Genomic DNA, 11,831 nt, shown 5'->3' with positions numbered 1-11,831 from the left:
AGAAAGGGTTGAGCTCCAAGAGAAAAATCTGGACAGGCCACAAGGTGGTCAAGAATCTCTCCCCCACCATTCTGATAGCCATAAGCCTAAATGGGAGGGGGAGATCTCGAGTTTATTTTGCCGAGAGACAATGAGACGAGAAAAAAGAAACGAGTGTTAGAAGACAATGAGACCACAAGGGAAAACCAATACGGTCAGTTGTGTCGACGATGAAGGTGGAAGAGCTTCCAAAACCTAGACACAAATACTTTTTTTTTTTTTTTTGATAAACCTAATAAATACAAATACTTGAATATACAACTTAGAGGCGCTTGTTGTGGAAATATAACTTTTATCTCAAAACTGATAAATCTTGCTTTTTTCGTGTGAGCTTCAGGCCCGGCCCTGGGTGGTCTGGAGTAGTGGTTAAGAGGTTCAAAAAATAATTTAAGTTTTAAAAGTTAAAGGAAAAATATAGGGATTTCAAAAAAAAAAATAGTTTTTAAGAGTTCAAAATTTTTTTATCAATTTTTAAGGGATCTAAAAATATTTTCTCTTAACTTTAAAAATTTAAAATCTCATTTTATAATTTTGTTTATAACTCAAAAAAAATATCAAAAATAGGTTGGTTAGCTTTGTAAATGGATATCATTGCCAGGGCGAAGCCAGAACAAATTGTTAGGGGGTTGGATAAAATTTTAATTTTTTATAGTTTATATCTTTATAATTTGTAAATAATTAAATCAAGTCTTTATAATTTTAGAAGGATTAAAATATAATTTTACTTTTATTAATTTAAAATTTTAAAAAATTTAAAAGCTAAAAAATAAATTTACGGGCCGGGCAACGCGAGCCCCTGGCTTCGCCGCTGGTCAGTGCCCTAGTTAATTGGAATAGACGGGTTATGTGCTACAGAACCACCTTTGCAATCCAATGGATAAGAAGCATTAAAGGAAAAAAACTGTATGAGATCATAATATACGTCACTAATAAAAGAGCCCACAAGCTCACCTCTAGAGAATAAGCTTGAAGACTGAGCGAAGAAGAATTCCATCCCTTGGAAACAAAGCTAAAGCAGGTAGTAGCAGGGTCAAGAAATTTGGATTATGAAGTAAGATTTAAAAATTTAAAATACTTAAAAATTTCAAATAAATTAACGCATAATATAAATACCCGATAAATCAATGTATGATATAATGAATTGTAAAACTATTATTAAATTATTACAATAACTAAAAGAATAGGTAGATGACATAAATTTCAATAGCTTGTACATTTTTACCAAGTTTTAGTACATTTTTACCAAGTTTTCTCATATGCTAAAACAAGAATTTTAAAGTGTGTGAGAGAGAAAATAAGAAAAATTGAAAAAAAGTTATGGATTTTTTTAGTGATGGGAGAGAATTTAATTATTTTCATACAAATTAATTTGTTTTAAAAATATTTTTAAATTGTGAGAATTTTTCTCAAAATTTTTTTGTAGGTTATGATTTTTATAATTAATTTTTTTTGTAAAATGTATTTTTTCAAAAAATTTGTGGAGTCGATCATCAATGTTGCTCCCCCACTAAAAGCGGGTAATCCCATTCGCATTTTAATAAAATCACAAATAGAAGAGATGATCAAGACACATCACAAGCACGACCATGAAAGGAATAAAAGAGTTTTGCTTTGATGAAATAAAATGACCAAATATCGAAGCCGAAAGATGATACTAAACATCCAACAACACAAGTGAGGGAAGAATCGAGCCTAAAGAAAAAAAAAAATGTCAACAATACATGCATAAATGTCCCACTACCACATGATGATTTCCGAAACAATGTCCACGCTCTTCTGGCTAATCCTACTCCATCTAGATCAACAAAATTAGTGGTGAAACTATTTTGGAATGTCAAAATTAAATTATATATATTCTTTTAGAGTTAAAATGTAATTTTATTACCTCTTTTATAAAGATTGAATTATAAATTTATTATTATTGGAAGCTTAAAGTGTAATTTCATCTTACATTAAATTTAAAAGAGTTTAAAGTTAAATTTTTCCTTCTTAAGGTAGGGCCCCACTGCTCAGGGATGAAGTCAAAAATTTTTTTTTAGGAAGGCCGGAATTAAATTGTATATTTTTACTATAGTAAAAATATAATTTCACCATTTTTATAGTCTATATCTTTATAATCTTTAAATGATTAAATAAAATTTATCATTTATGGTATATCATTTATGGGGGCCAAAAAATAATTTTACTATTACTAATTTAAAATTTTATAAATTATTAAGGGGCCTAAATAGAAATCTTTTATTTTAGAGGGGTTGAGGTCCTTGCTAGCTCCCTGGTTTCACCATTGTTGCCGCCCTTGAACAAAATAAAAATGTTAAAATGTGCTACAAGTTTCTGTATTTTTTGAAAATTAAAAATTTGGTCCAGCGTTTTTATTTCATGAAATTTAATTTTATATTTTTAAATTTTAAAATCTAAGTCTAATCTGTTAACATTGTTAACATTTTTTATTAAATTCAAGTTAATTATAATGTCATTTTTAATTATATAACTACAATTAAATATTTTCTTATTTAAAAATATCACAATAATAAATTTAATAAAAATAATATTAACAATTAAATCTTGAAATCTAAAAAATAAATCAATGAAATATAAACAGAGTGACTAAATCCCTAACTTTTAAAACTACAACTTATTACATACTAAAAAAAGCCGTCCCTTCAAATAAAAAACCAAACAAAAAGCATAATAGGACAACTCATATTTGTGAGGAGTAGGGACGAAACCGTGTAAACTTTATTATCAAAGTGAACTGTCCGTATTCATACCCTGTTAATATTTCCCCTAAGCACCTATTATTTATTATGGAAAGTATAGCTCTAACAGTTAAAATACATCTTGACCCATCAACCACAACCAAAAGGGATACTCAAGGTGGGGCAAACTAGTCATTTAATGAAGTACAGATCTCTGACCTTTATATTTTTTATGTAAAATTTTCAGACATCGTAATTTTAATTTTTTTCAGGAAAAAAAGCTGTCGACGTACAAAGATAAGAAAAGAGAGGTAATAAAACCCTAGCTGAGATTTACACCTCTCTCGCTCTATCGAGGCAGTGGAGTAAGAGTAGCAGTGTAGAGATAAACCCTAGCAAATTCTCTCACTCTCTCTTCTCTTCTCGCTTTTTTCTCTCTCTTCTTTTTTCTCTTTTCTAAAATCTCTCTTAGGTCTCTCTTCGTAGAATCGTTCTATCGATAGATCTGCTGGTCAAAGTTTTTTCCGGTGCTTGTTTGGGTTGATTTTCGGTATGTTTCACAGAAATATAACTTAACTTTCATTATCTGTATGGTTTTGAATATTTTTCCGTCTTTGATTTGGTGAATTGAGGTTCGGGATGAATAATTCTGCCCTAGGTTTTTGTTACGAGTTTTTGATTAGTTCATAATTTCCACTTTTCTGATGCATTTGTGTACAATTTTTTTTGTTTTAGTTACCGAATTGTCGATTTTGATTGGATCTAACTTCTATCAGGGTTTTGTTTATGCCTGATCCAATAATAAAGTAGTTTCTTTGCTTATATCTTAGTTAGTGTTTGTTACGTAGATTTGATCTTTGTTGGTCAACGTGGAAGTAAGGTTCTATTTTTTTTTTCAGCTTATCAGTAAAAAGGAACAAATTAGATGGCTTGTAATTTTCTGGGGTTGCACTTATATTTTTTTCTTGGTTCACGCTATTGTTCTTCTCCATGCTCCTTTTTATTTAACAGACATAAGAAACACCTACTGCACTTGGTAAGATTTTGCTTTTTTTATTGGTAAGTATTTTAGTTTTACCAGTAGTATTTTTCTTGAACACATGCTACCATTTGTTTGATGAATTTATTACAAGCATTCTATTAACCATGTTGTCTGATTCTTTTGATATTGGTCCTGCCTGCTAATAGAAGTCGTAATGTGATTTTTTTATTTTCAATTTCATAACATCTTTATAATGTGTAGCTGCCTCAAAATTTTACATGTTTATTTTGTCTCTCCACTTTTTCCCAGTGTCTGCGGAACTGGAAACCTAAAAGAAGCTATTTGAAGGTTTCAGCTTTACAGAATGATTGCCGCGGGAAGTGTTGTGCCAAAGCTGAAGTTGAAGATCAAGTTCCCTTCTCAGAAGATAGAAGATCAATCTTTTGAGTGGGGCCAGCAACTGAGTAGTTCTTTTGATGGAAAAAAGACATCACCTGCTGGAAATTCAAAAGAGACTTCAATTGCTCACAAGCGTGAACCAGAGGGGGTGAATGTGGGTGGTCCACCAGAGAAGAGGCGGAAGATGGACCGTTGCATGACTCAGCAGTGCTCTGCCCTACTGAAAGCACTGATGAAACATCCAGCTGGCTGGGTTTTTAATCAACCTGTGGATCCCAAAGCATTACAGATTCCTGATTATTTTTCTATAATAAAAAACCCCATGGATTTGGGTACAATTAAGTCCAAACTAGGAAAGAATATTTATCTTGGCACTGATGAGTTTGTGGCTGATATTAGACTAACGTTTTCTAATGCCATGCTGTATAATCCCCCATCCAATAACGTTCATAAAATGGCAGAAGAAATGAAAGAATTTTTTGAAGCAAGGTGGAAATCTTTGGAGGAGAAATGTAATCAAGAAAATATTAGGGTTGGACAAGGGAAGGTTTCTAGTGTGCGAGTGAAAGATGTTAATGAATCAAGTCAGCAGTGTCCTAAAACACTTCTATCCCGGAATAGCTCTCTGCCCAAGAAGTCAAAGGCATCTGAGGAGAAGGTTGCGAAGCTGCCTCTGAATGCAAGAGCTGCTGAGGTGATTACTGTCTATAATATTTGTAAACAACTATGCTTGTGTTTACTCCTGATTCTGAATTGGTGTAATTCAATTTATTGTTACAGAACAATATTGGAATTGACAATTGTAAAGCAAATCAGAGTTATATTTATTGTTGTTTTGCTGTCAGCATTTTTACTTTGAAGTAGTGTTTTGCTCCTTTCATGTTTGTTACTATAGAAGTTTGCATTGCTTTGGATGCTGAGTTTCTTGGCTTATTAATAGGTTGAGCTTGCTAAACCGGCACAGAACCGTGTGAGCGAATTGGCAGGAAAAAGCTTACAAAAAGGTATGAAATGGCAGAATATGCTTTCTGCTTTAGGGCTCTTTATTGGAGCTAATTTGCAATGTGTCTTATAGGCACCGGTAGTGGTAGTGGTGGCTGTTCCCAGGGGTCTATCAATGCCAAGCCACCATTGAGCCCAGGTGCCTGCAGATGCAGTTCATGTGGCAACATTAAGTGTCAATGCAGCCTTCCTAGTGATTCATACCATGCATCTTCCAGCGGTTAGTTTTGATTATTTCTGGTGCTAAATCTGTTCTGTAATTTTAAGCATAACTTATAACTTATTTTTTTTGTTCGGTGTAGATGTGACTTCGGAAAGATCATTGGGTGGAGATCTTAGGGTGTGTATTGCTGATGTCTCTAAATTGGTATAGATTACTGCTTTTATAGCAATAGATTCTGATTGTTCTTATGATTAGTGCCATGAAATATGTTACTAAAATTTTATGTCAAAAACTAGGATTCCCAGGCAAAAAGCACATTGACATCACAAATGAGCAAGTCTGATCAGGATTCCAATGGTGAGGGAAATATTCTGATTGTATTTTATGATTTTCTGCTTGATTCTTGATTCAAGTAATGGAATTCTTTTGAAAATATTCAGGGGCTGTAAGTGCTTTGGATGATGAGAATGTATGTAATAGTTCTCAACTTACAACTCCAACAGATGCTGCTTCTGGTGAAGGTCAGTTTATTTGCTGGTGTTAGCTATTGAGCTATTTCCTTTTTTGCCTTTATATATGGATGTGGTTTCTGGTTGCCATTAGATCCTTTTTGTGTGGTAAGCTTAATCACTTAATTGTTTTCTATCATTTGATTAGGATTGTCAACTCCTACTTTTGATGTGCCAATGTCACCAAAGAAGGCTCTCCGTGCTGCAATGCTGAAACGTCGTTTTGCAGACACTATTCTGAAAGCTCAGAAGAAGGCACTACTGGATCATGTAAAGTTTTGCAAAGATATAATTTGAGTATTGTGTTGGGAATATTATGTGACATGATATCAAATTGCATGTTGTCTTCTTAGTGATAATATAAGCTGCCTTGTCATACAGTGTGATAAAACTGATCCAGTAAAGCTGCAGCAGGAAAAGGAAAGATTGGAAAGAAGGCAGCGTGAAGGTGATCTTTGAAGCTTCACACTCATTGTAGTTATGTTATGTTGCATTATTGATCATTTTTATTGTTTTCAATTTCCCCTTTTTATTTTGGCTGCTAACAACGAAAACGTCTTCTAATTCTCTCATCAAATGGAATTAAAAAGATGAAGTGAAGCTCTCTATCAAATAACTTGTTCACTTAAATTCTTTTTACTTGCCATTATAGATTTTGAACTGCTTTAATCTGTGAACTGCTAAAAAACTTAGCTTGTTTTCTTGCTTGCGTCTGCCATTTCAATCTTATCAGGATGATGCAATATGTGCCTTCCTATACGATAATACATTTGTAACCATATTCCACAGTTTCGCTTTCTTTCATGTTTGATGTGCAAGTGTGTTTATATCTTTAGGTTATCCTTGAACGATAGAAATGAAATGATTTGTTTGGTTGGCTTGATATATGAGTATCTATATTTAATGGTAATTTGAGATATGTTTCGAGTGATTAGGAATATTAGTCCTTCTGGTGCATGCAGGGACCAGTTCCTATTGGTAGTAGTAGTTTTAAGTTGGTTAAGTATTTGTGAGGCAATAGTGTTCCTTGAGATCTTATAGATGATGATTGAACCTTCACAGAGAAGGCAAAGATTGAAGCTCAAATCTTAGCCGCTGAAGCAGCAGCAAAAATGAAGGCAGAGGTTGAGCTGAAAAAGCAACGGGAAAGAGAAAGAGAAGCTGCTCGAATTGCATTACAAAAGGTATTCATCTTTTTCTTGTGTTTTCTTTTTTCTCCTTATTCTGTTTATATAGTGGAGGGTTTTAGAGGCTAGAACACTGTAATACCATATAGTATATACAAAATATGAAACAGAGCATCAGCTAATGCCATTAGTTTTGTCCTGCTGGTTTTTCAGATGGAGAAAACAGCGGAGATTGAGCAGAACCTGGAGATTTTGAAGGAACTGGAGATGTTAAGTGGATGCTCCCTTTCTAATAATCAATTGCATGGTCGTAAGAGTGATTCTGAACAGGTGAATGGAGCATCACATGGAGGGAATGGTGGAAATCCCCTGCAGCAGTTGGGTTTGTTCATCAAGGTCGAGTATTCGGAAGACGAGGATGATGAGGCAATTCTGAATGAAGATGGTGAAGAGGGGGAAATAGTGTCGTAAAAATACTAGTTTTGGTTGCAGCTTCAGCATCAGCATCCCCTGTGTTATAACTCCTTTGTTAATAATAGTAAAAAAAAAAAAAAAAGGAAAAAAAATGATAGCCATATTTGTAGGGATATTTGTAACCAAATCAAAACCTAACACGTATATATATTTATACATAAATAGAAAAGCTAAAAATATTTTCTCCATTTTCATGAGCAGTATGGCCATTCCTCTACCTTTACTAATGCTGCTTGATTTTCAGTATAATTGGTTCTGTTATTAGTTAATCACAAATTCGTTGTAGTCATTCGAAGTAGATTTATTTATTTACTTCTCCTTTTTAATTGGTAAATTATTGCTAGTTAAATGGAAAAAGTCGATGTGATTAGGTTTGGGTTAACGTAATATATAAGATCCACGAGCTAAACAGGAAAGAAAGCCTTCGTGTCTTGTGAGGAAAACGAAATCCAAAACGAAGGGGAAGCGAAAGAAAGAATGGGGGTAGAGGAAAATCTGAAATCGTTGAGCACCAAGGAAGAGGAGAATAAGAACCGTAATCCTAACCTGAAAGAGGAGGGGGATTACGATACGACGTTACCTTCGCCAAAAAAAGGTATAATGGAGCAGCCTCACCAGCCGGATCACTTGTGGACCTTCTGGTTCGATAACCCATCTGCCAAATCCAAGCATGCTACTTGGGGCAGTTCTATGCGCGCTATTTACACTTTTTCCACTGTTGAACAATTCTGGAGGTTTTTCTTTCCTCTCTCATTAAATTTTCGTTCAGAGTATTGATTTTATTGTGGTTTTTTCTTTCTTCTTTTTCAATTCCCTTTTTTGTGTTCTTTTAAGATTTTTACTGGAAAATCCTTTTCCTTTTTCTTTTCTCTCGCCAATTACGGTGCTGTTATTTTGTAGACGTTTGCTTTTCTTGAAATTTGGAAAATAAACGTTCTAAAAATCATTTATTCCTAGGACTTCTTTTTTATTTCTGAAATTGATCCATCGTGATGTATAGGTTTTTGTATGTTGCTATCAATGGAAACCTAAACCGAAATCAGCCTGTCATAATGAATTATTCCGTCCCCTCTCCGAGCTATTGCTCATTACACTTAAATTAAGTTTTGGTTAAGTTTTGGTTTTAAATATATTGGGTGCAATGGTAAGACTCATTTCATTGTATTCTCAAGGAGAAAATTCAAGTTCAAACTTTAAAAATGAAATTGTTGAGACCGACAGCTACTAACCCCAAATATAGAGACATGAAGAATATCAAAAAGAAAAATTAAGTTTTGGTTTTTGCATCGTTGTTGTACGATATATGACGAATGTTTTCATGGAACAATGTTTTCTGTAAGGATCTTGGTGGAGCTGCCTACTAGTGAATGTTGTTTCCTAGCCTCTGTTTCATTTTATTTGGATGTGATTAAGGTGTTCTTTAATCCATTACAACCAACCTTGTGGAATATGATTTTGTTGGGACACATTAACTCTTCATCTATAAAAGTCTCGAATCATTGCTTGGTGCTTCCATGTTTGTAAGTTACGTGATCATGAAAGAATGCTGTTTATGTTGCTGCCATTCATCAACTTTCTTTCATTACAGCCTTTACAATAACATTCATCACCCAAGCAAGCTAGCTGTGGGAGCTGACTTTCATTGTTTCAAATATAAGATTGAGCCAAAGTGGGAAGACCCTGTTTGTGCTAATGGAGGCAAATGGTCTGTAACATTCCATAGGGGAAAGTCAGATAGGTGTTGGCTGTACACGGTATTGTTCCGCGCACTTGTTTATACATGAAAATTTTGATAATTAATAGAAAAAATATATATAAGGCTTAATCTCTTCTATATCTTCTGCTCTACTAGTTGCTGGCTTTGATCGGAGAACAGTTCCGGTATGGCGATGAGATCTGTGGAGCAGTTGTCAACGTGAGAGGCAGGCAGGAAAAAATAGCATTGTGGACCAAGAATGCCACCAATGAAACTGCTCAGGTAACCAGAATTTGCTTCACTTGTGTAATTTCCAAAACCCAATATTTTCTTTAATGGATCGTGCAATTCTACAACCATATATTTTTTTCTTTTTTGGTTTAAATGCAGATAAGCATTGGAAAACAGTGGAAAGAGTTACTTGGTCATAAGGAAACTATAGGCTTCATATTTCATGTAAGGATTATTTTTTGAGTTACAGATCTTCCATATTAATGCTTTATTTTTTTGTTTGTCCTAGTTGTGTGGGGTATATAAACAAATGCTTGTATTTGGTTTTCCAGGAGGATGCAAAACGTGAAAGAGGTGCCAAGAATCGCTACACTGTATGACTTGTATAGAGTTCTTCTTCTATACTAGCTGCTGAGCTTGAAGATACATTGGTTTTCAGGACCTGGAAAACTCCAATGGCTTTCTCTTTTTCTGTTTGCCTCATTTGCAAATTCTGATTTGTTTCTTCCGTGGCTGTTTCAACAAGGATTTTGAGCTGTACAAGCGAATTCCAATACACTTTAATTGTCAGTCTTGACCATTTAGAGGATGATGCTTTTAAAGTACGACTCCATTTTTTGTTCAAGGTTTTGCAGATCATTCTCAATTGCTCTTTAACTATTTTGCTCAAAGGCTGTTTGCAAGTCTACCTTTTTCACTGAACCTGAAACCCCCTATATCAATCTAAATTTATATGGTTAAATGATTTAATTTGTCTACAAAGCAAGTTTGAGCCCAAAGTCCCCCAAAAAAAGTAGCTGGATTAGAGCCCATCTGGCCACCATCTTCCACAAAGTTTAAAGATCTACTGGGCATTTAATTCATTCTTCGGTTAGACTCAATGGACTTTGAGCCTACTTTCCAATATTCAATATGTGTAAGTCCAATTTTTTAATTTCATATGTTATGTATCCAATACAAGTACTTTTAAAAATATAAAGTTTTTAACTTTTGTACATTTACGCTCCTTTTAAAGTATAATTTATGTTGGAAAGTACATAGTGGCTAGTGCAGCAACATGTTTTCAACTTGTCATATATCAAACAACCTGTGATCTGTTCATTACCTATATATGTATATATATATGATAGCCTTATGGTTTCAACTACAACATTAACTCTTTTTCTTACTTACTTTGAGGATGGGAAACTTGAGAGTTTCATCAATGCTTTTGCTTTCTCTCATGGCTGCTGCTTCCGCCAATAATTTCCATCAAGATGTGGAGATAACATGGGGCGGCGGCCATGCTCGAGTACTTGGTCGAGGTAATCTTCTGAGGCTTACGATGGACAAAACTGCCGGAGGCGCCGGTTTCAAGTCCAACAGAGACTACCTCTTCGGAAGGTTCAACATGCAAATGAAGCTCATTGCTGGTAACTCAGCTGGCACTGTTACCACCTTCTACGTACGATCTTCACCTCCCTAATTAATTTCTTTTTGCAAGTCTTTGTAATTTCATGAAATGCATGCTATTAATATGCTTTTGTTTTGTTCTTTTTAAATCGTTGCAGCTATCTTCAGAAGGACCGTCTCACGATGAAATCGACCTAGAGTTCTTGGGCAACAAAAGTGGCTCTCCTTACACTCTTCACACTAACGTGTTCACCCAAGGACAAGGGGGAAGAGAGGAAGGGTTCCACCTCTGGTTCGACCCAACAAAGCATTTTCACACTTATTCCATTGTATGGAACCCCAAAAACATCATGTAAGAAATTAACACACACTCGATTCCATCCTCTTCATTATTATTAGTGTGGTCTTGCTCGAGATTTTCATATAATATTTTGTTCAGAATCTTGGTAGATAGCATCCCGATAAGGGTATTCAACAATGAAGAGTCGATTGGAGTTCCGTACCCCAATAACCAGCGGATGAAGGTGTACGCCAGCTTGTGGGATGCGGATGATTGGGCGACGAGAGGTGGGAGGGTGAAAACCGACTGGTCCAAGGCTCCTTTCGTTGCTTATTACAGAAACTTCGTCGCTAAAAGCGATTGGGAAATGCAAGGGCTTAGTGCTCGAGGCAAAAAGCTACTGAGCTGGGTTCGAAAACGATGCAGAATTTACTACTATTGCAATGATGAGCGTCATGGACGTGGTAGTCGTCACCCACCACCACCAGAGTGTAAGGCATAGGCGTCCACTCGTGGCCATGCAGAGGAACGTATTTAATGTTTGAAAGATATTTAAGTCTGTATCTACGGCGGCTTTGCCTTTCCAGGATACATAGATATGACATATGAACCAGTAATTGTAGTTAGTTTTAGAGACTAGTCATTATCATCTTTGGATCGCCATGTCAATCCTGTGAGCCCCTTTGGGTCATAAAAAAAAAGAAGTAGTGTCATCCTTCTTATTATATTCATGGATCTATATTGATTGCTGAGCTGGCTCCACTAATTATTTCTAAACTGATGATTCAATCAAAAAATTTATTTTTTAAAGATATTAACTACTTCATAAAACTAGAGG

The 11,831-nt window shown here is 34.8% G+C and overlaps 3 protein-coding genes across 5 annotated transcripts; all 3 read left to right on the top strand.

Moving 5' to 3' along the window:
• The first annotated feature begins 2,970 nt into the window (after positions 1-2,970).
• Positions 2,971-7,582, top strand: LOC108452988 (transcription factor GTE12-like). Of its 3 annotated transcripts, none has more exons than XM_017750843.2 (11): positions 2,971-3,288; positions 4,030-4,813; positions 5,060-5,123; positions 5,195-5,341; positions 5,424-5,461; positions 5,581-5,641; positions 5,725-5,805; positions 5,942-6,063; positions 6,175-6,241; positions 6,856-6,977; positions 7,134-7,582. In XM_017750843.2, the coding sequence occupies exons 2-11, from the start codon at positions 4,085-4,087 to the stop codon at positions 7,389-7,391; spliced, it is 1,689 nt and encodes a 562-aa protein (XP_017606332.1). In that variant the 5' UTR covers positions 2,971-3,288; positions 4,030-4,084; the 3' UTR covers positions 7,392-7,582. The 3 variants fall into 3 exon arrangements, with proteins under 3 accessions (XP_017606332.1, XP_017606330.1, XP_052883708.1); XM_017750841.2 differs by having other exon boundaries at positions 5,424-5,488; XM_053027748.1 differs by having other exon boundaries at positions 2,984-3,049; positions 5,424-5,488.
• Positions 7,583-7,607: 25 nt separating this feature from the next.
• LOC108452991 (eukaryotic translation initiation factor 4E-2) lies at positions 7,608-9,946 on the top strand. The gene is made up of 5 exons (XM_017750845.2): positions 7,608-8,128; positions 8,983-9,148; positions 9,247-9,372; positions 9,481-9,546; positions 9,654-9,946. The coding sequence occupies exons 1-5, from the start codon at positions 7,872-7,874 to the stop codon at positions 9,699-9,701; spliced, it is 663 nt and encodes a 220-aa protein (XP_017606334.1). The 5' UTR covers positions 7,608-7,871; the 3' UTR covers positions 9,702-9,946.
• A 412-nt stretch (positions 9,947-10,358) lies between these two features.
• Positions 10,359-11,803, top strand: LOC108452990 (xyloglucan endotransglucosylase protein 1-like). The gene is made up of 3 exons (XM_017750844.2): positions 10,359-10,765; positions 10,872-11,065; positions 11,153-11,803. The coding sequence occupies exons 1-3, from the start codon at positions 10,502-10,504 to the stop codon at positions 11,493-11,495; spliced, it is 801 nt and encodes a 266-aa protein (XP_017606333.1). The 5' UTR covers positions 10,359-10,501; the 3' UTR covers positions 11,496-11,803.
• The last annotated feature ends 28 nt before the right edge of the window (positions 11,804-11,831 follow it).

This window comes from Gossypium arboreum, chromosome 5, assembly GCF_025698485.1.
Source record: "Gossypium arboreum isolate Shixiya-1 chromosome 5, ASM2569848v2, whole genome shotgun sequence".
NCBI classification, from domain to species: domain Eukaryota; kingdom Viridiplantae; phylum Streptophyta; class Magnoliopsida; order Malvales; family Malvaceae; genus Gossypium; species Gossypium arboreum.
The sequence above is the reverse complement of the archived record's forward strand: the minus strand, read 5'-3'. Positions and strand labels throughout refer to the sequence as shown.

What these genes read in the sequence shown, in the direction of transcription:
- LOC108452988 (XM_017750841.2), top strand. Translation starts at nt 4,085, where the DNA reads ATGATTGCCGCGGGAAGTGTTGTGCCAAAGCTGAAGTTGAAGATCAAG. An exon ending in TGAATGCAAGAGCTGCTGAG is followed by an intron (nt 4,814 to 5,059) that starts GTGATTACTGTC and finishes GCTTATTAATAG; the next exon opens with GTTGAGCTTGCTAAACCGGC. An exon ending in ATACCATGCATCTTCCAGCG is followed by an intron (nt 5,342 to 5,423) that starts GTTAGTTTTGAT and finishes TGTTCGGTGTAG; the next exon opens with ATGTGACTTCGGAAAGATCA.
- LOC108452991 (XM_017750845.2), top strand. Translation starts at nt 7,872, where the DNA reads ATGGGGGTAGAGGAAAATCTGAAATCGTTGAGCACCAAGGAAGAGGAG. An exon ending in ATAGGTGTTGGCTGTACACG is followed by an intron (nt 9,149 to 9,246) that starts GTATTGTTCCGC and finishes CTGCTCTACTAG; the next exon opens with TTGCTGGCTTTGATCGGAGA. An exon ending in CCACCAATGAAACTGCTCAG is followed by an intron (nt 9,373 to 9,480) that starts GTAACCAGAATT and finishes GTTTAAATGCAG; the next exon opens with ATAAGCATTGGAAAACAGTG.
- LOC108452990 (XM_017750844.2), top strand. Translation starts at nt 10,502, where the DNA reads ATGGGAAACTTGAGAGTTTCATCAATGCTTTTGCTTTCTCTCATGGCT. An exon ending in GCACTGTTACCACCTTCTAC is followed by an intron (nt 10,766 to 10,871) that starts GTACGATCTTCA and finishes AAATCGTTGCAG; the next exon opens with CTATCTTCAGAAGGACCGTC. An exon ending in TGGAACCCCAAAAACATCAT is followed by an intron (nt 11,066 to 11,152) that starts GTAAGAAATTAA and finishes TATTTTGTTCAG; the next exon opens with AATCTTGGTAGATAGCATCC.